The sequence below is a fragment of the Cyrtonyx montezumae genome, unplaced genomic scaffold, assembly GCF_038088225.1.
Source record: "Cyrtonyx montezumae isolate F1298 unplaced genomic scaffold, pur_monq_1.0 scaffold_31, whole genome shotgun sequence".
Lineage (NCBI taxonomy): Eukaryota > Metazoa > Chordata > Aves > Galliformes > Odontophoridae > Cyrtonyx > Cyrtonyx montezumae.
The window spans coordinates 2168639-2192934 of record NW_027072036.1 but is presented as its reverse complement, the minus strand read 5'-3'; the positions used below and the strand labels follow the sequence as shown (position 1 = coordinate 2192934).

Below are 24296 nucleotides of genomic sequence, written 5' to 3'. Positions count from 1 at the left end.
CGCCCGATCGGCACCCACGGGCTCGAGGCCCAGCTGCCGTGCTGGAATAAAATTGTGACCGAGAGCTTTTCCACTCGTCGCTCAGGAGGAGGAGATGAGGCGCCATGTCTGAGAGCAGCAAGGGGAACCCTTTGGCCTTCGGCCAGGTGGTGATCGGACCTCCGGGCTCCGGCAAGACGACGTACTGCCACGGCATGCAGGAGTTCATGGGCAGGATCGGGCGCACGGTGGCTGTGGTGAACCTGGACCCGGCCAACGAGGGGATGCCCTACTCCTGCGCCGTGGACATCTCTGAGCTCATCACCCTGTCCGATGTGATGGAGAACCTGAAGCTGGGGCCCAACGGGGGACTCATCTACTGCATGGAGTACCTGGAGGCCAACTTTGATTGGCTGCAGGAGAAGCTGGCCGCCTTCAGAGGTCACTACTATCTGTTTGACTGCCCGGGGCAGGTGGAGCTCTACACCCACCACGATGCCCTGAAGAATGTCTTTGCACAGTTGGCCAAGTGGAATTTCAGGGTGGGTTTGGTGCTCTGTGGGCACTGCTGCTGTGCAAGGGGCTCAGGTGCTGCACACCACGTGGTCGGGGCTTTTTGGGTTGCGGATGTGGCTACTAACAGCTGTTTTCTTCACCACCCTGCTTGTGAAAAGGCTGTATGGAGGAAGAAGGGGAATTTGTCCCCGTTTTATGCTTGGTGGGACTGGCAGGAGTAGCATGTTCAGGATGCCCAGCACAGTGCCACTATCCTGAACAGAAACACAGGTCCCTTCCTCCCAGGGTCTCGCTGCTGGAAGGTTTGCTCTGTGTTTCCTTCGGGTCGGTGCTGTGTTTCAGGGCAGGGAGGTCAGGGTGCACGCAGAGCGAGTGCAGATCCTCTGCACTGCACTGTGAGAAACTGAGGTGTCATCTCGGGCCCTACCTGCCACTCCTGCAGCCAAACCAAAGTGCTGTGCACGTCAGAATACGTGCTCTGTGCTTTCTTGCACAATGGGAGATGCAAATGAGGAAGCACAGGTGAGAAGAGTCCCAGAACCACGCTGACTTGCCTACGTTGCATTTGCTTTGCACTGGGGCCAAAGCGTGAATGTGCAAACCACATGTGGTGCGAGCGAGCAGGGCGAGTTGGTTTGCTTGAGAGTGTCCCTGGGAATCTGCACATTAGAATTCATCTTTATTCAAATAAACATACACTGAAACTGTAGTTACTAAAAAAAGATGGTTACGCTCCTGTTTTGATGGGCACAGGAGTGCTTACACCTGCCTGAGTGCTCCACGCTGCCTCTTCTTTGCTGCAGAGGCATGGGGCTGTGACTCAACCACCCTCAGCTGTGGAGCTGTGAGTGTGAGTGGCATTGTGCAACAGGCAGCAGCTTTAGCAGACATCACAGACCGCATTGTTACAGCCGTGTGAAGCACAGGGGATCGAGCAGCTCGTTAATTGAGGGGTTTGTTATTATTTCAAACCACAGGGCAATTGCTTCTCCCGTGTTGGTGAACGTCCCTGTGGGGGGATGTGGGAACAGTGAGGTGGTTGTGTAGCTCAGAATGGGGGTCAGCCTCAGCTCCCCCCCAAAACCTGCAGAGTACAGACGAGCAGGGAACTGCGGCTGCAAAGAGAGGTGTCCTGAGAAATGTGAGAGCAGCTGTGGGTGTGAGGGGGTCCTGCAGTGCTGCAGCCTTCCCACAGCCCTCCGAAGCCCCCTTGGGTGTGAGGGTGGAGATGATGGATCTCTCCATGCACTGTATAGATTGTATATCCGCATGTACATCCAAAGATGTTTTGTGTCCCTGAGCTAGAAGGTGGGTGATAACTTTCCCCACGAAGGGGTCTGTGTGCTTGCAGTTAGACCTGGACGTGTTGTCCTTCCTGGAGTCTCCTGGGAGGAAGCAGAAGGATTTTCACCTTTGTGCCTTTGCTTCCCAGCTGGCTGCAGTACATTTGGTGGATTCTCACTACTGCACAGACCCTGGCAAGTTCATCTCCGTGCTCTGCACTTCGCTCTCCACCATGCTGCACGTGGAGCTGCCCCACGTGAACGTCCTCTCCAAGATGGACCTGATTGAGCAGTATGGCAAGCTGGGTGAGTGCCTTTCGGGGGGGGATGTGGAGCTGGGTGGTGCCAGATGCAGATGCTGCAGAGGTATGGGGCTGTTTTGCTGGGAGGTGGTTGGGAAAATGGTGTAAATCTCGCTGGGTTCTTTTTAGCAGGCTCTGGGTGAGGAATCACTGATGTCTACCAATGGTTTTCAGAGCTTCTTGGTGTTTCCCCTCAGCTTTCAACCTGGATTATTACACGGAGGTCCTGGACCTCTCTTACTTGGTCGACCATTTAGCTTCTGACCCCTTCTTCAGAAACTACCGCCGCCTCAACGCGAAGCTGGTGGAGGTGATCGAGGACTACAGCCTGGTGTCCTTCATTCCACTCAATGTCCAGGTGATGTGGCATGAGGAGAGGGGCAGAGGGAATGGGGAGTGCTGGTGGAGCAGCCAGGATGTTGGGGAGCAGCTCGTGAGGGAAATATGCCTTCTGCAAAGGCCATCCCCAGATCCCATGTTACGGAATCACAGAATCATAGAGGTTGGAAGGGACCTCAAGAGATCATTGAGTCCAACCTGCCTCTGCTGCTTCTCCATCTGCCTCCAGAACTGGCTGTAATAAATGGGGGCATGGGGGCTGAAAGCTTTACAGAGGAGAGACTCAGAGATGGAGGAGGGCAGTGAAGTCCACCACATGTTCTGTGGCAGCCAAAGGAGAAGGAAAAGCTAATGGGCTTGGAGCTATGTGGGCCTTGTGTCCCGGGGTGGGGGATTGGGGTTCCCCCTTCATTCAGCACCCGCATTTCAATTCTGAGCCATTACCTAAAACGCTTTTAAATCAGGGAGCACAAAGTAATTTGGAGATGGGAGGAACGCATCTGTGAGCAAGGACAGCAGATGTTAATTTTGCAGTTTGCAGAAGTGTCAACAAAGGGAGATGGGCCGAGATGAGCAGTGATGAAAGGGAGCGAGAGGGTGGAGGGTGTCAGCCCATCGTGTATTCAGACCCCAGGGGGGAGCTCCTCCTTGTCCTGTCGCCTCAGGGCTCAGGGAGGAGGCAGGCAGTGTCATCGAGGCTGTGCGTGCAGTTTGGGTGGCCCAGAGCCTCGGAGAAAATGGGTGGTGAAGCCCAGCGTGAGCTCTTGCCCCTGGGGAGGACTGTGTTCCCCATGTGTCACCTCTGTCCGTTTCAGGACAAGGACAGCATGCGGCAGGTGATGCAGGCAGTGGACAAAGCCAACGGCTGTTCCTTCGGGGACCAGGAGCACAGGAGCCTGGAAGCTCTGATGTCAGCAGCAGTGGGAGCAGATTTCCACTTCACTTCGTATCCTTCTCCACCGATCCTCTCTTGTGTCGAGTTTTAATTTCTCCTTCTCAGACGGGAGGAGAGGGGCTGGAGGTGGGGCTGGCAGCTTGCAGGCTGTTCCTGACATCACCTGGTGCTGCGTGGTGATGTAGAAGCTCAGCCCAGAGCTTTGCAGGCAGTTGTCCACACCGCAGCTACCGCATGTGTTGCTAATTGACGCTGTACATGTGGGAGGAATCTTTTGACAACTTTCCACTCATTCACACTCGCTTGGACTGTTTCTTTGCACTCTGTCCAAACCATACAATTGAATCTCCTGTACTTGTCGGGCCTGGGATCAGCCAGAGCCAGAAATAACTCAGGTGATGCGTGCTGCTGCCAGCACTGCTGTCTTCCTGCCAGCCTTCAGGCTCCTCGCTGAGAATGTTAGAGCTCCTTGTAGAAGGGAGTGTTTGAGCCCTGCCCTGCTGCCTTGTTTTCCTTAATTAGTGCGTTATCAGCACGCTTGCAGTGCAGGAGAAGTATGTGCAATCTCAGGACAAGACGGTGGAGGAAGAAGTGATGGATATGTAACACACCCAGCCCTGCTGCAGCTGCTCTCTGCTTTGACAGCTCTCCTTTCGCTGCTGAGAGTTTAAGGGACTCTGTATTGTGTGACTCACAAAGAGTGAAAGTCTGTCCGGGCAGAGGTCTGGCTGCTGCACTCTCTGCTGTGGGGATTTGACCTCAGCCCCACTGAGTGGTGGAGTGGAGGGCTGTGGCTGAGGGCAAGGCAAGGTGGGTCTTTCTGGGGCCAGAAAGATCTGGCAGGGGTTAGAGAGAGAAGAGAAGCAAGGGAGACCGAGCTTTGCCACGTCACCTCTTCCCCATTGTGACCGAGATAGGTCTGGGGAAAGAAAAGTCAGCTTGTTTCTTCTCTAGTAAGACTTGAGACGTGAGTTCTTGGTTTACTTCATAGGAGGAGTGTACGTGGCCCTCATGCTCAGGATTATCCAGGCAAGGAAGCCTCAGGTCTGTCTCAAGGAGGACGGAGAAGAGAGATGGTTGTTTTTCTTTTTTTTAAATAATGAAGGACTCTTTCTTAATAAAACACTTTGTTTCGCTTTCATCTTGGGAGTTTGCTGAACCTGAATGAATAAAACCAAGTGCTACAAAGCCTGGGGCTAAAAACCCTCTGGTGGGAATGTCACAGCAGCCACCTCGTGGAGTGCAGTGCAGCCATGGCTGTGTTTGCAGCGTTGTGTTCCCCTTTGACCTCCCTGGGAACCCGTGTGCAGGTCCTCCCCCTGCTGCCACCCTGTCAGCCCTCCTCCACCTCTTTCTGCAGTTTCTCTGTCTCATCCCAGATCCATTTTTGCCTTTCCTGGCTGCTGACCACGGCCCCACTGTCAGAATGGGAACTGGTGGGGAATGAGCAGCCCGTGTTTCAGCATCTCACCGTTCTGTGGCTCTGGATGTGGAGAAATGCAAACGCAGATTGCTGCGGGTGCCCGAGCTCATTCCCTGAAGGCCCAGAGCTGAAACCTGCAGCCCCAACTCAGCCCTACCTGGAGCTGTGTGGCTGAGAGCCAACCTGACTACAGCCAGAGCCGAAACTCCATCCTCATGCTTTGCTCATGGGGGTTTCCCACCCCAATCTCTGAGCCCCGTGCCTGATGTAAAAGGAACGGATGATACGTGCTCATCAAAAAACAAAGCCGATTTCTGGCTGATTTTTCACGGCTCTGAGAGATTTGGTGGCTTAAAAGGGTGCTGTCGGGTCAAGCTGGAGTTACCCATGAGCTGCCAAAGCTTTCGTGGCCGCTCGGCTTTTGCTGGTTGAGCCCACACAGCACCTGCAACCTCAGCCCTGCAGTGGGGAAAATGGAAAATCAGAAGGCTCTGAACCCCATGGGGAGCACTGCCACGTCCCACAAACCGGGTCCTTCTCCTGCACGTCCCCACGCCGGGAGGGGACGGCTCCCGGGGGCTGAGGAGGTGACACCCTGGCTCCTGTCGCTCCCGTTGAGCAAGCGTTGGGCGCGGGGCCAGGATTCGTCACTGCGGTGCAGGCCCGGCCCTGGGGTCCTGGCTCCCAGCCCGTGTGGTCCCTCCTGCCCCCACCCCCAGATCTGTGCTCCGTGGGGTTGGGGATGGGGAATGGTCGGGGATGGGGAATGGTTGGAGGTGGGGAATGGTTGAGGTTTGGCTCACAGCTCTGTGCAGGGATATGCAGCTCCATCCCTATAACCCTAACCCCCTCCTGGCTGCCTCCCACTGATCCTGGGCCCAGTGAGCTCCCCATCAGGGCAGCACACACCACCACCACCCCCGGGATGGGGCTCAGCCATTGTCACCCAGTGCGGGGACAAGGGATGAGGGACGAGCCCGACTGTGTGTCCTGCTGCCCGCCTGTCCTGCTTGGGTTGTGTGAGCGATGCCAACGGGGCAGCAGAGAACTGCTCTAGTAGCCTTAAAGCCATGGCCACTACCACTGGCATGGGGCTGTACTGGGATCTTCTCCCAGTGCCTTGCCAACTGTCCCCAGCCCTAGGGTGGCTGAGTTGGGGACACTCCCTGAGCATGAGCACCTGGGTTCCGTTGAGCCACTGCTGCTCAAAGACCCTAAAATCCATGTGCACGGCCCTGCCCTGTTCCTGCCATGGGGAGACAGGGATGGGGAGTCCTCGCAGAGCCCACGGGGTCCCTCCCAGCCCCAAAAAGCTGCTGGGCTGCCTGGGAGGCTGGGGAGCATCGCAGCCCCAACCACACTGCAATTTGGGGCACGGTTATGATCGCACACCGCCTGCTGTCCCCTCCCTGTGTCCCCAACCCCTGGGGTCAGACCCAGCAGGTGCCTGCAGCTCATCCTGCACGTCTGCCAGCCCCACGCTGCCCAGTGAGCCTGGGAGCAGCTCCCAGCTGGGGTGGGTGCGTTCAGGGCCAGGCAGAGCCCAACCATGGGGGTCCTGCACGTTCCCCTCAAAGGGAACCGGTGGCACCGAGGGACCCCATCCTCAGCCCTACACTCACTGCTCAGCTCTGGGTCGGGGGCTCCCAGCACTGCCCCGCGGGTGCTGAGCTGGCTCTGCCGCGGGATGTGGGGCCGGGAGAGCAGGTTCTGCTCCACGCATCCTCCCACGGCCAGCACGTTCCCACGGCCCCATCCTCCCCACCCCAGGGTCATGCCTCAGTTTCTCTGAACCCAATGTTTGACCGTGCCCAAGTGCAGCTCAGCGCGTCCCCGATGTCCCCAAGTGAAGACCCCGCTGAACCGGCGCGCCCTGAGTCACACTGCTTCCCATCAAAGCCGGGTCCTGCCCAGCGCGGCCCAGCCCTGCTGCTCTCCATCTGATGAGCTCACGGCCCATTCTGCCGGGACTGGATTTCAGTGTAATTAACTGTTCGTGTTGAAACTCGCGCTCCGAGAGCTGCGCCCTTCGCTGTGGCTGAGTGCCAGGGCCAGAAGTGCTGAGCTTTCCCCTGTGCTGCCCCATCCGCACCTCCATGGGGATGTCCTCACCTCGGTGGGACACTGTCGCCCCCCTCCCCCTCCTCTTCCCCGGTCACAGCTCCTTGTCAGTGTTTTAAAACATCCTCTGTCTGCACAGAGCCCCAGTGATGGGGTTTTAGACACTGTGGGTTGTATGGTTTGGGTGGGGACATCATGGGGATGGGAACACCATGAAGGTGGGGACACCATCAGGACCCCATAGGGATGGGAACTTCATGAGGGTGGGAACACCTTGAGGATGGGGACACTATAGAATGGGGACACCATGGGGACGGAAACTCTATGGGTACAGGGACACCATGGAGATGAGGACACCATGGGGATGGGAACACCGTGGGGATGAGGACACCGTGGGAATGGGAACACCATGGGGATGGAGACAGCATGGGGATGAAGACACCGTGGGGACACCATGGGGGTGAGGACACTACAAGAATGGGAACACCGCAGGGATGAAGACATCATGGGAATGGGGACACACAACTTCAGGGCTAGAGACCTGGGACACCCTCTGCCTATGGAAAGCCCACCTGGAAAGCCTTTTTTGGGATCTGTCCCTGAGGTCCGGGGCTCGCTGAGTACCCCCACACCCCATGGCGGGGCTGGGAGGGGCTGCAGGCAGCCAGACCTGTGCTTTGGGAGCCCTGAGTGCTCCCCGGCATGGCATGGCATGCAGCAGGGATCTGCAGGAGCTGCCTGGGCATGTGCACGGGAGGAGAGACGAGGCGACCACAGAGGCAGGCGTGCACGAGATGGTTTATTGGAGCCACACAGAGGCTTCAGCAATTCACGATCCTCCAGCTGGGTGGGGGGCACATCAGACCCTCCCTCCCTCTTTTCCCCATCCCGTCCCATCACCTCCTCCCAATGCCCCAAGGGACCAGTGGCGTGGTTCCAGCCCCCCAGTATAGTGGGTTAGGGCCCCCCTAAACCACGCTGGGGTATCCCCCAACCAAAATGTTAAGGAGGGGAGGAGGGGGAGGAGAATGACAAGAGCATGAGGGTGAGGGAAAGGGGGGCCCCTGCCATAGGGCAAACACATGGACCCCACTCCCAGAACTGAAGGGGAGGAGGGCGAGGGGTGGTGAACAAAATGCCTTCCCCACCCCCTCCAAAAAAAAAAAAAAACCAACAAAAAAATAAATTGGAAAAGACACCAAGGGGTTTTGGGAAAGGGATGGGGGGGGGGGGGGGCTGGGGGAGAGTCTGGGAGGGAGGGGAGGAGGAAGGAGGCGGGGGCCGGTCCCCAGCTGCGTGGGGGCCGTTCAGTTCTTGGGCTCTTCGCCAGCCTCGCCGCCGTCTTCGCCCGCGCACTCGGCTGTCCATAGCGTCAGGTTGTCCCTGAGCAGCTGCATGATGAGGGTGCTGTCCTTGTAGGAGTCTTCGCTGAGCGTGTGCAGGTCCCCCATGGCTTCGTCGAAGGTGGTCTTGGCCAGAGAGATGGCCTGCTCGGGGGCGTTGGCGATCTCGTAGTGGAAGACGGAGAAGTTGAGGGCCAGCCCCAGGCGGATGGGGTTCGTGGGCTGCATCTCCTTTTTGCTGATGTCCATGGCCTCTTGGTACGCCTTCTGGGCGCTGTCGATCGTCTCCTTGCGGTCGTTGCCGGCGGCCACCTCGGCCAGGTATCGGAAGTAGTCTCCCTTCATCTTCAGGTAGAACACCTTGCTCTCGGAGTCGCTGGCCTTTTTGATGAGGTGCTTCTCCAGCAAGCCCAGCACCACGTTGCAGACGCCCTTCAGTTCGTCTTCCACCTTCTCCCGGTACTCGTTCACCAGCTGCGCCTTGTCGTCGCCCTCCTCGGTTTTGTGCTCGATGCTGGAGATGACCCTCCACGCCGAGCGCTGGCAGCCCACCACGTTCTTGTAGGCGACGGAGAGGAGGTTGCGCTCCTCGTTGGACAGCTCGTCGCCGTGCTCCACCACCGCCTTCATGAAGTCCGCCATGTCCTCGTAGCGCTCGGCCTGCTCGGCCAGCTTGGCCTTCTGCACTTGGTGGTTTCTTGCCATGGCTGCGGGCGGACGTGAGCGGGATGAGACGTCGGGGTGAGGAGCGGGGCCGGGAGCCGTCGGAGCCTCTGCTGAGCTTGGCAGCCCCGATTCGCTTTTGGCTGAGCGACGGAGCCCCGAGCGAGAGCAGGAGGAGCCAGCGAGGCTGAAGGAGCGGCCTCCTCCTCCTCCTCTGCTTCCTCCCCACTGAGCCCGCCCTTAAAAGGCAAATTGCTGTGAGTCATTGCGCCCGGAGGCAGAGGGGTGGTGGGGAAGGGGCGAGCAGGTGGCAGCCACCCTGCCCTCGCCTGGGGTTGTGGGGTGGTGGGTGCCGGGAGGGAGAGGACGAGCTCAGGGAGATCCTGGGGTGTTTGGAGAGCCCCCCTGCATCAATGGGACACTCCCAGATTGATGGGGGACCATGGAGAACTCCAGATCAATGGGAGATCATACATCAGTGGGACACTCTGAATCAATGAGGGAGCCCAGGTCAGTGGGGGACCCTGAACCAATGTGGGACCCCGGATCAATGGGATACCCCAACCCATGGGAGAGCTGGAATCAATGGAGACCCCAGATCAATGGGGGACCCTGAACCAATGGGAGAGCCTAGATCAGTGGGATAGCAAGACCCATGGGAGACCTGGAATCAGCGGGGTCCCCAGGTCAATGGGAAACCCCAAATAAATGGGAGTCTTGGAGTCAATTTGGTCCCCAGATAGGTGGGGGTCCCTGAATCAATGGGGGACCCCAGATCAATGGGAGAGCCCAAATAAATGAGAGACTTGGAATCAATGGAGACCCCAGACCAATGAGGGACCCTTCCCCATCTGCCAGGAGTGCTCTGAGCTGGGAGCAGTGGGGTCGTCATTTTGGGGTGAAGCAGGAATGCGGCAGCACCAGGTGTCCTCTTCCCACTCCCCCTTGGATAAACGGCGCGGGGGTGGGCCCGGTTGTAAAAGTGGTCTCCTCCCCCAAAGTCCTATCACTGTCATTTTTATATGATGATTAACTTGCCGGTAATTGCGAGGGCTTGAAGGGCAGGTATTTATTCCCACCGGTGGGGAAATCGAGGCAGGAGGAGCAGCACGTTTCCCCAGTGCTGCCACAGGGATCGGGGCCAGGACGGGGATCGGGGCATTCCCAGCTCCTCACACCGCCAGCTCCGCGGGAATCTCTCCGGCATTTGGAAGTACCCAATCCCAACCCCTCCCCCAAAAATGCTGTACCACTGTTGCGTGCCCCCAACCCCAGGGCAGCTCCGCACCCACAAACCCCACCAGAGCCCCATTAAACCCTCCCCACCTCTCCCCCTGACCCGCTCATCCCACCGGGGCGCGTGCCATTCAATGTGCACCACGCTGGAAGAGTTGGGATTTTATTTTATACATATTGGGTTCATTCTCCTTTTTATTTTCCTTCTGCCCAGGAGCGCTGCCCCGATTAGGATCTGCGCTCGGCGTTGCGCTGCAGTTTCACTCTCGGCCTGTTCCCACACGCCGGCACAGGGCAGGGTGCGGCGGGCGGGCAGCACGTAGGGATGGGGCCAAGGGCTTCACCAGCACCGTGCCAGCAGCCCCATCCCCACCATCCTGTCCCCCCCCCGGGGCTGGGAGCTGCTGGTCCCCATAGAGCCACGCGGTGGGGGCTGTGGGGTCCAAAGCGGAGCCCACGTGAGCATTACACAGACGGTGGTTTTGAGTTGAATGAGCTTCTGCCACATCTCACCCTAAAATGATGGCATCCACCCCGCATGGGAGAGACCCCAAAGGGGGCTGTGCATGAGGGCAGGACCCCCCCGGGGCACAGCGTGGAGCTGGAGGGCTCGGGTGCTGCCAGGAGCGCTGAGACGCTGCCAAATGTCGGTGGCAATGAGGTGCAGAAATATTCTGCTCTACCGGTTTTAGTGTGAGTTGAGGGGGGGGGTGAAGGGAACAGCCCCGGCTCCGTGCCCTGCTTGGGGGGAGCACAGCCACCCATCGCCCCCAGAGCACCCATGGGTGCCCCCATACTCACACAGCTGCGGCGACGGCTGCGGGATGGGGCCCAGCACCACGCAGCCAGGCAGGAAATGGGAAAATCTTTATTTCATTACAAAAGTAAAAGGCAGAATCCTACTGAGCTCAAAGCCCTTCACACGGGGGGGGGGAGAAGGGGGGGGTGGCCCATCCATCAGAGCCCCATAGCGATGAACCGGGGAGGGGGGGGGGGGGGGTGGGAACTCGTAGGGAGGGCAAGCATTGACTGCACACCCCCCTACAGGGTCGGGTGGGATGTGGTGGGCAACACGCTGCTGGCACCCCAGGGAGGGCTGGGTGCTCGGAGCCCTGGCTCAGTACATAGTCCTTCCCCACGGTGGGGGGGGGCAGCAGGAGGAACGCAGTATTGCACTCGGGAGGGATGCTGTATGGCTTTTCGGCCCCCGCTGCAGGTGGGGGGATTGGAAAGGCTTTGGCTTGCACACGGCTGCTCTCCCCCTCTCTCTCCCAGCAGGAAGGGGGAAGGCACAGTGCTGCTGAGCGGAGGCACAGGCGGTGCTGATGGCTGTCGCTGCTGGGGGGCTGCGGGGTCCTGGCTTCCCTGGGGTGCTTCAAGGGGGGGGGGCAGAGGGGCTGCCGGCCCGCGGAGCTCCGTGCTGCCCTGAGCACTCTGCACAGCCCCAGGAGTGGGGAAGGAGGAGAAGGAGAACACAGAAGCACCACTGTTACGTGACACACAGAGAAACTGAGGCACGGGGGGGGGGGGGGGATGGAGGTGAGGGATGGAACCACAATGCGCTCCAGGCCCAGGCTCCCCACAAACACATCCCTGCATCGCACGGGGGTTCCCTCCGCACTGCAAACGCCGCCAGGCTGCTGTCCCCAGGCCGGGCTGACACTCAGCCCAGCTCCAGCTCACAGCACAGGGCAGGGGGAAGCAGCTCAGCCAGGCTGCAGGAAGGCGGCGAGAGCATGCAGGTACTGCCACAGCCAGAGGGTGATGGAGGGCTCCAGGGGCAGAGCTGGACATGCAGTGATGAGATGGGTCATTCAGATGGGGGGGGCTGGGGGAGGGGAAGGAAGCGCTTTCTTACCAGCCAGCCCCCAGAACGCAGGGCCAGCAGATGAGGAGAGGGCACGTCCTGTCAGGCTGTGCAGGAAACAGCAAAGTCCTGGCAGGCATCCTCCTGGGGAAGACACCAGAGTTATGCACCGCAGCGCTGACGGGCACGGGGTGTGAGAGCTGCGATGGATGCAGTGCAGGGCCCAAAGAGTGCTCGGCTCCACGTGGAGCAGCAGCAGCAAGGTGACACTCAGCCCTGCCCTGAGACACGAGGGGCAAACCCCACCAGCTTCAACTGGCTCTGTGTCCCTTCCCCCCCCCCCCCAAATCCTAGACAAGGGCTTCCAGGCCAGTCCTGTGACTAACACCCCATCCAGCATCAACATCCTCTTTTGTCTTAAAGGAATAAAATAACAATCCAAGCAATTAACTCTTTAAAAAATATAATTTTATTACAATGAGTAATCAAGGAAACCGGTTTAAATAAGAACAGGAAGGAGCCCGGGCCCCACTGATGCCCCACACACCGCTCTCCCGGCCCCAGGCTCTCCTGCTCAGCCCCTGCTGGCAGGGATGAGCCCCTGGGACAGCTGTGGGGCCATAGGGGCACAGCATCTCTGGATGCCAAGGTGGCTTTTAGGCTTCTAGGCTGAAGCACCCAGCCCATGGGATGGCACGGAGCCACACTGCTCCCACAGCGCTCAGCGAGGGCCATCTGCTGGGATGCAGCAGAAATGGAGCAGCTGCCACACTCTCACCTGGGTCCCTGGGCTCTTTGCAGAGGGGAAGGCGAGCTGGTGGCCATGGCAAGGTGGCAGCCCCCACGTGGGCTGGCTCAGTCACCTGCTGCATACAGCATGGCCCTGGCTAACTCTGCAGGGTCGGGCTGAAACCTGTGCTTGCAACCCCCAGGAAACCCAAGCAGGCAGCTTGACACAAAGCCCTGCGAGCCTCTGTCCTGGTGCTAACATGCACAACACTATCTAGGTTGAATATAAAAACATTACATAGAAAAAAATCTACAAATTGTGCAAAATTATCCAGCAGCTTTTAGTAACACTATTCAAGTATTGCTAACAAGGCCTGTGATTCTTCCTCTACTGCTCATGTCAGCAACCTGCAGAGCTGCAAGTCCAGCCCAGCTCACCCACGTCTCCATGGGCTGGGAACGATGCACCAAGGCACACAGGGATCACCCTGAGTTTTCTGCTGGCCCAAAATCCAAAGCAAGAGCATGATGTGAGGCTGTCAGAGATCAGAACCTGCCTGCTGCTCCCTCTGTGTAACCACACGGGGCAGGGACAGCCCTTGGGAAGTCACCGCTTTCCTGCAGCCTTCCATTTTCCTACAGGTCGGACACAGCCAGGCTTCCCTGGCAAGTTAGGGGTCCCAAATCTCACAGCTGGAGCTTCTCACAAGGACAGCTGCGGGATGGTGCATGTGTTTCTTCTTCCTCACTATGAGGGTCTTCCTAACTCGTGCCCTCGCTGCAAAGCTCTGTCTTACTGCCAGAGCCAACACACCAAGATCTCCCCAGCCTGCCCAGTGAGGGGCCAGAACACAGGGCAGCTGGGACACCCAGCCAGCTCCCACAGCTGCACAGTCACAACTTAGCAAAGCACAGCAGCTGCTGGAAAAGAGAAGCCGCTCTGTCAGTGGGCCAAACTGAATACCTGTCCACTAAGACACACAACAACCCCTCTGCATCAGCACGGAGGAGCAAGAAGCATTCATGGAGACAGCGGGGGCACCAGGGAGCTTCCACCTGCACCAACCCAGCAGACAAAGCTCAGCAGCACAGCTCCAAGCAGGATCCCTCCACCAGCCCCACACCCCATCCTCAGCCCCAAACATGTTTTGCTTCCCAGGTGCGGGAGGGATCCCCACTTCCTGGCATCAGCCTGCCCCAGGGTCCTGCATCAGTCAGAAGTCCAGGCAGGCCACATCACAGTGAAACGAAGAAACAAAAATAATAAATAAATAATAATAATAATAAAAAAAAGCCAAAACAACAACAATGAAAATAAAGGCAACGTATGGCTCAACCGAGTCTTTGGCAGCTCTGCATCACAAGGCTGTCCCGCCTGTGGCCGGGGAGATGGTGAGAAGGGAAGGTACTGCTGGAGTTAGGTGCAGGCGTGGCGGGCACTGGGCTACATCCCAGCACTGCTACGGCACGCCTCCTACCATGCTGGTGTCAGGTTTGGCTCCAAAGGAAGGGATTTCGCTCTTCGGACTGGCTGGGGTCCCCACATCTGGCTGGATGAACCCTCTCCTGTCTATCAAACTGGAAAACAAAAGGGGAGAAGATGTAAGGGGAGAGGGGTTAGGATGCAGGACACGGGGACAGGACACACAGCTGCTCAGTCAAGCAGTTTTCAGCAATGGTTTCTGCAGACCCTCAGCTGACCTGAGCTGTAAAACAATGCTGTCCACAAAACCAGAGCCCTCCTGACATGCAGACAGCTCTGTTGTGAAGATGGAGCTGATGGCCCACAGCTCCCTGCCCAGCACACGGCCCACAGTGAAAGGTTTGGGGAACAACAGGAAAACAAGATGAACGTGGAAAGACTTGGGGTGAAACGCTGCTCTCCTGCAGCCTTGCAGCACACAGCTCAGCTCCCTGAGGCCACATCTACCTCTGTTGAATGGCAGAGCTGGCATTTCAGCACCCCAGGACAATGGAAGAGCAGTGGGTAATGCAGTGAGGGAGCAGAGCACAGAAGGCAGAGCAGCACTGCATGCAGCCTGACTTTGTCCCAGTGCACCCTCTGGTGACAGAGCAGTGAAGGAAGCTGCTTGCAGGTCCCCTGCCTCAGGCCCAACACCAACACAGGCTCTGGAGAATTTGGTGGGATGCTGCCATGCATTTCAGGTCGTCTGAACTCTGGGAGCAGTGGAGGCAAAACGCTCTCACCTGGGGTGGAATGGTCCACACAGCACTGCACAGCAGTTTGTGAGGATACTTTTATGGCTGTAAGGATTGGCAAATTCTGAGCCCCTCTTATTTGACCAGGACCCTTTGATCTGAAAGGAAAAGAGATGATGCAGATTAAGGTAGGAAAGAGGTGATGGTAGACAATGATGTGATGGTGGGCTTGGTTCAAGTCCTCGCTCAGGAGGTGTAAAGTTGGGCTTGCTGAAAACCCCCACCCTCCATGTGATGAGCAGCATGGCAGCACGAAGGCAGTGTGCTGCTCCTGCCTCTGCCCCAGCTCAGCCTTGCAGCCAGAGGCTCCAGAGCTGTGCCCCTCATCATGCTGTGCACCATCAGTGCCACTGCCTGACCCTGACCCCCTCCCCATTTTCTGCTAGGCTGAAAGCTCTGCAGAGCAGCGCTCCGATTAACAGTCCCTCATGCTCCAGAGGTTAAACAAACAGCAAGGGGACTCCCAGGCTGTTCTGCAACAGCAGGAAACAATCTCATCTGTCCCCACCCTGAGCAGCTGTCACATGGACTCTGATTTTGAAACTCAGGGCACATCCAATGTAGGCACACGTGGGCAGATGCTACACCCGGCCTCGGGCCCCTGGTTGCAGCGAACCATTTACCACCTTACTTCCTCTTTCTGCTTTTGTTTTCCCTCCCCACTTGCAGCACGTGCCAGGGACGTGGGCAGTGCAGCTGGAGGAGCCATGTGCTTTGGGGGCTCAGTGCTGGCAGGACTGGGGTGTGACAGCCTGGTGCAGCCCCACCAACCACTCTCAGCTGACAGAAAAGGGAGGAGGAAAAAATAAAAGGAATGCAAACCCGATGGGATGCAGTGCTGGAAGCTGGCAGCAAGGATTACAGGTACTTCTGGTCAGAAGGGGGAATTCTGATTCCTTCTGAGGATCAGACAGATCCTGCTTTTCCATACAATCTGCCCTTCTCAGGGCACTCACTTGGCTCTTTGAGCCTGCACCACCCCAGCCTTTAAGGTACACCTCCTCAGAAGACATCTGTGTATTTTTCTGCTTATTAGACATGAGGAACTAATAGAGACAAAGGGACTTGCCCAGGGTCTCGGAGGAAACTTGTGGTTAGACAGGATGCTGAATTAAGATCACCCACGTCCCAAGCCAGCACCCAAATCTCAGGGGCCAGCTTTCCTTTTTTAACCTCAGAACTCCTCATCTTAAGCAAAGCCACATACAGAATGGAAAAAAAAAAACCCCACATGTGTGACCCTTCTGACATTTCAGCCTGACACCAGTGCTGTCCTCCCACCTTGCTGCTGCGTGCTGTTGCTCTCCTGCTCAGCTCTCCAAACTGGGAGCACAGCTGTTTCCTTTGCAGTGGATTATGGTAAGAGTGCCTCACCCAAATCCTGCCCCACAGCCAGGGGGTCCCGGGGAGCCTCACCACTGCTGAGAGAGCACCAGGGCTGGCAGCACCCTGGCAGCTTTTAGGGTGAAAGGATGAGGGTTCAGGTACTCACATCTTCGTTCGTGGTCAGGTTTGAGGCAACTAAGTAAGTGTGAAAACCTGAGAGGCCCAAAATAGACCAGACTGAGAAGAAACAAATCACCAGCTCCAGCACAGTGAAACAGAAGTCAAGGAACAAAGTCATCCCGCAAGGAGACACAAGTTTTGGGGAGGTCCTCACAGTATAGATCACAGCAACTGGGCCATGAGAGGACCCCAGCTACCTCCCCACCCCCATGCCATTCTGAGGGCATCCACCAATGCACAACTTCCTCCAGGTGTTCCCCTTCCCATATAACCTTGCAAGCTGAGAATCGAGTTTTCTACCCAACCTTAGTCCCTGGTAATGAACTGGAAGTGGGAGCAGGGATGTCACCAAACTGGTGGTGCTGTCAGTCTGCGAGTGTCTGACATCTGTCTGCCCCAGTCTGGCACCTGGGGACTGAATTAAACTGTGGAAAGTACATCAGGGCACCCCTAAAAAAGCCAACTTCCCATCCGTGTTACACAGTTAACTGCTGCTGCACCAGTGCTCAGTAATCCAAGCAGTTGTTGGCACCAAAAGGATATCTTGCAGGTGTTGACTTCAGAGTGGTGAGGAATCCGTCTCTCTGAGAGCCTGGAAAGCAAATGGGACAAGGAGCCACGCTCCATCAGCAGCCTCACACCTCCAGGCAATGCTTCACTCCCCGGCACACAGCCACCCCCTGCAGGCCAGAGGGATCTGTGTGGCTGCCCAAAAACACCTGCAGGCTGTGAGTGCGCAGATATCAGCGAGCAAGTGCAGGTCTGGGAGATTCAGAGCTGACAGAGAAGTCACCTCTTGAGGAGATGCACCCAAAGCCCACACGCTTGGGCTCAGGAGGGAATAACTGTCACCAGCTCTTAAGGGATCTCTGCAGAGAGGAGCGGGGTGAGTCTGGGCTTCCCTGCAACGTGCATCCCTGTTTATTTGGGATACCTACACTGGGAAGCCTGGTTTAAACCCACGTGGCAACCTCGTGCTGCCCCAGGGCCCCGAGCTCCTCATCACCTGGGGCAAGGCACGCTGCTGCTGCTGCTGTACTTACGCAGAGTGAGGTGGGTGACGACGCACGCGAAGATGAAGGCCGTGAGGAAGGAGAGGGAAAGGATGAAGGCGTAGAAGTAGCGGTAGTTACGCTTCCCCACGCAGTTCCCCACCCAGGGGCAGTGGTGATCAAACCTCTCTGAAACAGAGGAACACAGTGAGGGCTGCTGCTGCCCTCCACTCGCTGCTGAGCCGCTGACAATCAGCTGAGAACTGAGTTTGCACCCACTGTGCCGAGCCCAGAAGCTCTCTACAGAGCCACGTTACTGGGAAGTTTGAAGCAAGCCCTGCAGCCTGCTCATACGCCCCTTTTTCCACATCATTTAAAGCCAAACCTTTCCTATCACTAAGCCCTACAGGCCTGTGAGCATTGTGACTGGGAACATCTTCTAAAACTGAAAGAAAGCAGGCAAAGCGTGGCAGTTTCTCCAGTACCCAGCAGCACTGGGTGTGTACACACGGCACTGCTGCTCTCCCTCTGTGTGTCTGATCCCCTTGCAGAAAATAACATACAAAGTTATGAAAATTTGGCTCTACAACTCCATAAAACGCCTGGGGACCCAGGGCAGGTGCAGTATGTCTGGAAACACTCCCATCTTCTAATGAAAGGGCTGTACTGCAGACTGAAGCACTGCTGTAATCCTGCTGTGGGGGCCACCAAGACAAAACTGACGCAGACTCAGTGCATGCCTGCTCTCCCAGACTGCTCCTCTCCAAACGCTGCCCTGCCCGAGGCTGCTTTCCAGGCAGCAGACCCAGCACAAGGAGGAGCCCTGGCCACCCACAGCTATCCCCAGACATGAAGCACTCAGCAGCTCCCAAGGTCCTGCTGCTCCATGCACAGCACAATGCACAGCTCCAGGGCAGCATGGGGGACAACCTGGAGTGTCACTCAAGGAGCAAAGGCTCTGCTTGTACCACCAAGCCCCATGCCACCCCCCTGCCTGCTCACACTGCCCCTTGCATGGGGCCTGGCTCAGTGGAGCCCGCAGGGGCTTTTATTGTCTTCCTTCCCTCCTTCCCCACCAGGGCTAAAGGGCACAGGGTAAGTGCCTAGATGAGCTACAGCAGAACCTGCAGTGGTGTCTGCACCACCCAAAGGCCAGAGACAGCCTGGAGCACACTGCAAACCTTATGCTTGGTGCCCTTCACCACACATCACTGGACATTCCCCTCCAAAGCAAGGGAAGGAGACACAGAGCACCGCGCCCTCAACCCGAACCACTTCTCTCTAAATGGGAAGAGGACAGACCTCTCACTATCTCACTACCTAACCCTTTTTGAACAGCAAAAGCAGACTGCTCAGGAACACAAGCCACCCCCCACGCCCCCACGGGACAAGCACTGCTGCTTTCAGGACTCACCAACACAGTTGTCACAGACGCTGCAGTGAGAGGTCCGCGGGGGACGGAACATTTTGCAGGTGTAGCAGTACTTGAGCTTCACCACGTACTTGTTGATGACCACTTCCATGGTGCGGGCTGGCAGGCGGTATGTGGAGGTCCCCATGGCATCTGCAGGGGAGGGGGGGAACAGTCAGAGCAGTGCAGGTGACACCCCACCACGCCAGGACCTGGCTGAGGCTCTGTGTCATCCCAATGTGCCACAAGGAGGCACATCCCCATCACAGCGTGCATGTCTCAGGTGCTCCAGGCACATTTCGTTGACACGAGGACATCAGTAGCACAGGAGGGTTCCTTATCCTCATGGATGAAACTGAGGATCTGTAGAGATGCTGCGTGATTCACCTGTGTATTCTGCACGTGGAGCTGGCAGATAGAAACTGGTATCTGCTCAGCAAAAGTGGGAGCTGGAAAACCTCTGTGCCACGTCTGCAATTCTGGGTTATTCATTTGTCTCAGCCACTCTTTTCAGCACCTTTCCCACCCCGGGGAAGGCTTTGAAAAAAAGAGTTGTAACAGAGCAAGGTAAGAGGAAAATAAATGGATTATATTACTAGCAACAGCTGGTGCAGCAGGCAGCATCTGCAGCCAGATTACTGCTTTCAGCACTTATAAATAGAAGCACAGATAACTGCTCTGAGAAGATTTTCAAACCAGTTTTTTAGTCACGCACAGAATTACTGCCTTCAGTGGGGCAGATGGGAAACACCTCATGTCAGCTTTGCTACAGCACTTCTTACTGATGCTCACGCAGACCCTGGATGCACCACAGCACAGTGGATGACGGCACTGTCACACTGAAAAGCAAAGAGCTGCAGGCTGAGCCCATCACAGAGCCTCTTCCTCCTCACAGGGCTCAGCCCTCACTATATGCAGGATGCTTCAGCAGAGGTTTACCATGGGCAGCTCTGAAAACCACTAAAGCCTCCAGGAGGGATGCTCCCACTTGGAGTTATGAGCATGGATTAAGGGATCTGTTCCCTCTCGTATCAGCATTCCCAAGCATCCCAGCATTGGTCATTCCCTGCTACACTCCTGGATGAGTGCTTCCAGGTCACAAATCCACCGTGCCTTTACTCCACCCTAAGTCTGGATTCCACCCCCCCCACCTCCAGGTCCATCCTGCTCTCTGATCTGCTTCACAGCCCCTCTGCCTTCATGCTGCTGCTCGGGGCAAGGAGTGGAGGTCAGTGCCCATCCCAGGAAAACTCCTGCTCCAGGGTAACCCCAACACCAGTGGGAGGGAGGGCAGTGAGAGATCCATCAGCACAGACCACCCTCACTCACACTGGGATAAAATGGCTGAGGGACCATCCTCCATGCAGAAACTATTTCCATTTCAGCACGTTTTTTAGTTCAACTGCAGCTGTCCCATGAAAACAGAAAAGAGGATCTCATTCCCGCTCGGTTTTTAGAAACAATTCCTTGAATCCTACTCAGGAGATTCTGTCTGTCCAGTTCTCCCCCCCCAATCCCAGATGATGTGGGGATAAGCACATCATCTTGGGAAGCTTTTTATCTTCCAAGCATGCCTCTTCTTTAGGCAGCTTTCTAAATGCTGCTTGGTTAATCCTCATCAGATTTCTGTCCCTGCACTACAGCCACGTCATAGAAAGGCAGAGGGGAGGAACTCAGGTAGCAAAGAACTGGCTCATCCAAGAGAGGGAACATAAACTGATGCCTGTATCCTCAGCAGGAAATCAGAACCCCAGAAATCCCGGCCACAGATCTAAACTACAGCAGATGATGAACACTCTGCCTGTCTGCCTCCACAAGCGTGGCAGTGTGACTCTGAATGGGGACTTTGTGCACCCCCAGCTGCAGTACGGGATGCTGAGCTCTCCTTCACCTCAGCTCTGTACAGAGCTGCAGCTCGATCTGCTGCTGTCCTGAGGACCAGTTACAGGTACAGGGCTTTGCCTGGGAAAGGAATGGGATGAGGAAGGAAACCTCTGCTTCCACAGAGCCCAGCTGCCTCACCGATGCGCTTCTCCAGGTCCGCAGCCTCGCTGGGGGTGGCTCTGGGCAGGATCCCAGGGTCTCTGCAGCTCGTCTGGAGGAGGCAGCTGATGACAAAGAAGAAGAGGACAGCTGCGATGATGGGGATGGCCAGGGTCAGGTGCCGGGCAAGGAAGGGGCAGCTGTGAAAAGATAAAACCCATACGCATGCATTGTTAGCAACCATCCCTTCAGAACCAGCTATCATTTATTACACAGCACACTACGAATTACCCCAGGGGGGTGGGCTGAAGCACTGCTGCTTTTCGTAGAGACCTCTGACACAGCGGGAGCCAGCACAGAGCACGTCCTGCAGCACAGATCCTGCAGCACCGAGGCTGCGTGGGGCAGACAGTGCTCCAGCACTAAGGCAGCACCAGGAGATCCTCTGCGCAACCCCAACGGCAGAATCGGGGTACCCCCACTTGGGAGGGACCCACGGCGGTCACCGTGCCCGACCCCAGCCCTGCACAGCCCGGGTTAAGCAGGGATCAAACCGGGCGTGAGCTCCGTCCGAAGCAGAGAGGGAAGGGAGCTCCGCACAGCACAAGGACGATGCCCGGACAGCAGCTGCGGCCCCGGCCCCTCCGCACGGCGCTTCGGGACGGCTCCGCTCCGAGCTCGGCTGTCCGGCACCGAGCATCCCCCGAGCATCCGCACCGCCCCGCTCCTCTCCCGGCGGCACTCCCTCCTCCTCCGGGTCCCACCAGCCGAGGGACGTCGCGCAGCGCTGCACCGCCCCGCGGCACCGGGACCCGACGGGACAGCACCGGGCACCGCGCGGACTCACTCGAAGGCGAAGAAGAGCCCGCTGGTGGCCAGGATGAGGCCGAGCGTGAGAGCGAAGACGCCGCTGTGCCCCGCCAGCATCAGGCGGCCGCCGCAGTAGAAGCGGTTGCGGCCCGGGAACACCTCCCATTTCCGACGGGGCCGCGGGGTCTCGCCGGGACGCTCCGGTGCGGGGGGCGGCGGGGAAGCGGCGGGGCCCGGAGCGGCGGCACCGGGCGGGATCTGCCGGTACTCGCAGTCCTTCATGGCGCCGCCCGCAGCCCGCAGCGCCCGGCCCCGCCCCGCCCCGCCCCCGCAGCGCCCCCTGCCGGCCGCGCCGGGACTGCGGGACAGGGGGCGTGCCCGCGCGGGGAGCGGGAGCGCGCCGGCTCGGCCCGGCCTCGTGTGAGTGCGCAATCCCCCTTCCCCCCACCCCCCCTCGAGCTTCCTCCTGGGATCCGTGCATGAAATAAGGTTGCTGCTCACGTTTTCAGTGCGGGCTCTTAGTATTCAAAGCACTTCAAAAGCACGCAAGTATTTTAGCTATATGAAGATCAAGGGATAGAAAGGTAGTGTCTCGCTTTCAGTGCTTAATTAGAACAAGCTGTTAGCATTTTATATCAAAATGTTTCTCAAAATGAGAAGGAATCAGTAGCAGTCACTACTCGAAGCCTAAAGCCCTGACTTCTTTTCGCTAACACGTTCATTTCTCAGTTGGAAGACTTCAAAATGCTGGGAGTTAAAAGGAAAACATTAAGCAGAGAATTTGGAGTCATTGATTTTAGGAGGAAATTTTTTACTTGTGGCAATAGGATCGAAGGGAAACGTCCACAAACTGAAGCATAGGAAGCTCTGCACAAATGCTGTGGGAACTTCTTCACAGTGCAGTGATGCAGCACTGGAGCTGCACACAGAGGTGGTGGACCTCCTTCTCGGGAGACATTCAGGACCCACGGGGACACAGCTGTGCAACCTGGGCTGGGGAGATGATGTTACGCAGGGGGTTGGACCTGAAGATCTCTGGAGGTCCCTTCCAACACACAACCCCAGAAAAGCAAGATGTTGGGGGACAACCAACCCCATGGGTACCAGTCTACTGCTGAGGAAGAGGCAGCCAGACTTCTGGCTCTGACCTGAGCACACAGCTGCCAGCACCATGGCAGAGACGATCCAACTCTTCAGCTAGATGTACCATGTGCACTCCATCACTGCTTTAAGGAAGTTCTGTATTACAGCACATGAGCAGAGCGTAGCAGAAGGACAAGAAATATTCCTTCATGCTGAAGCACCTTTTTAGCTGTTCCAAAAGCAAAGAAATAGCTCTTCAGGTTCGCATTGCACTCCTCAAATGTTAGCTGAAATGCAGATAACTTAAGGTAACTGCATAAAAAATAGAAGGAATCAAGGAACAGCTTTTTGGATCAGTGCTGTTAATTTTTCTGTGATTACTCAGCTCATATTCTCCTCTTTTTTGTTGATAAATATGTATGCACACACCCCTGACAGTTTTGCAACTGCTCTCCTCCTTTACATTAGGAAAAATGTATCTTCGTTTACTAAGACCAAAACAGGCTTCGCCACAAAGTGAACCTCCAAGCTGGGTTCTCCCAAAGAACCCCAGAACCCAGGAGGTCATTTTCCACAAAGGGAGCCAAAGCCTCGAGCAGTCACACCGTTTCTTTGTGGTGGGCTGTTGCCAGTTAAGCTCCTTACAATATGTTTTTAGCTGTTACTGTGACACCCACCACAGAACACACCTACCTGCTAAGTTGATAAAATATTTGTCTCTCCTTTGGCTTTCAGCTCTCTCAAGTACTGTTGACAGAAAGCAATGAGTTAATGTACTAAAGCAGCCTGCCCCAAGGAGAAGTGGCAGCAGAAGTGGCTGTGACTCTTTCAGTGTTGATCCCAACCTCACCTTGCTGCAGGTGGCACCAGCTAACGAGCTGAGCCTTAATTTAAGTCATCACAAACCTGGCCAGTGCTTCTGCTTAAGGTTTATCAGTCCCAAAATCAGTCCCAAAGAACATACATGGAGGCAAATCGATATCCATCAGTTTAATAGAGAGGCACTCACCTCAGCAGGGGCAGCTGGCCAGCAGTGTGCCTGCACCACCCCTCAGTGCCATGTATATGACAGCAGGAGACAATAAAGCATCATTTATAGGAAACAAGGAGACCAGGTTACAGCTGCAGAGCAGTTGCTCACAACTGAGTCTCTTCTTCCTATGTGCAGAAGTGAGTGGAGCCCCCAGTATGTGAGCTCCCAAGCTGCCACGAGCCCTTTCTCACAGGCCAGCCACCTGTTTGGGCTGCGAGCTGTGTTTATCCACATGTGATCTGAAATGCAAACTTACCAGGCAAACACACACGATACAAAGGTTATCTGTGATCAGTGGTACCTCTAGACTGTCCTCCTTTCATTTCCACATTTTGCAACAAATCCTGAAAGAGAGAGAAAAAATGGATGACTTCCAATTCCCCCAGCTGGTTTAGGACTATGCTTTGTCAGTCTCACTTAACCCCTGCTGTGTTCCTAGCCCTCAGCTGCACACTGTGCCTCCACTAGTCCATGCCAAGCAGCAGAGGATGCCAAAGGGAGCTGGCCAGTGACTTAAGAATTACACCCAACAGATGGCTGGAAGCCCACAGTGCTGTTCTGAGATGCAGGACATGCATGCCCCACTTTCAACACCATTTGTCACTCACCTCAGTGGTGGGAAGTGAAGTCCTGTGATAGCTGTAATCACCATGACATGGACTACAGTAAGCTTTAGAAATCA

General features: G+C 56.6%; 3 protein-coding genes across 6 annotated transcripts; 1 reads left to right on the top strand and 2 right to left on the bottom strand.

The window, feature by feature from the left end:
• The first annotated feature begins 79 nt into the window (after window positions 1-79).
• GPN2 (GPN-loop GTPase 2) lies at window positions 80-3989 on the top strand. Its single transcript, XM_065744451.1, has 5 exons — window positions 80-521; window positions 1928-2084; window positions 2278-2438; window positions 3235-3365; window positions 3848-3989. Exons 1-5 carry the CDS (start codon window positions 105-107, stop codon window positions 3918-3920), a joined length of 939 nt encoding a protein of 312 aa, XP_065600523.1. The 5' UTR covers window positions 80-104; the 3' UTR covers window positions 3921-3989.
• Window positions 3990-7584: 3595 nt separating this feature from the next.
• On the bottom strand, window positions 7585-9070 carry SFN (stratifin). Its single transcript, XM_065744450.1, is given in 2 exon segments — window positions 7585-8879; window positions 8882-9070. Coding segments are annotated over 2 exon segments (963 nt in total). The 3' UTR covers window positions 7585-8105.
• Window positions 9071-11132: 2062 nt separating this feature from the next.
• ZDHHC18 (zinc finger DHHC-type palmitoyltransferase 18) lies at window positions 11133-21780 on the bottom strand. Of its 4 annotated transcripts, none has more exons than XR_010622662.1 (10): window positions 21536-21780; window positions 20728-20888; window positions 18709-18858; window positions 17346-17483; window positions 16846-16894; window positions 16289-16391; window positions 14785-14894; window positions 14055-14154; window positions 11899-11991; window positions 11133-11474 (listed from the first exon to the last, which is right to left on the bottom strand). XR_010622662.1 is itself a non-coding variant. In XM_065744446.1 (9 exons), exons 1-9 carry the CDS (start codon window positions 21778-21780, stop codon window positions 11950-11952), a joined length of 1098 nt encoding a protein of 365 aa, XP_065600518.1. In that variant the 3' UTR covers window positions 11652-11949. The 4 variants fall into 4 exon arrangements, 2 of the variants coding, with proteins under 2 accessions (XP_065600518.1, XP_065600520.1); XR_010622661.1 differs by lacking the exon at window positions 11133-11474 and adding an exon at window positions 11652-11826; XM_065744446.1 differs by lacking the exon at window positions 11133-11474 and having other exon boundaries at window positions 11652-11991.
• Window positions 21781-24296: the final 2516 nt, after the last annotated feature.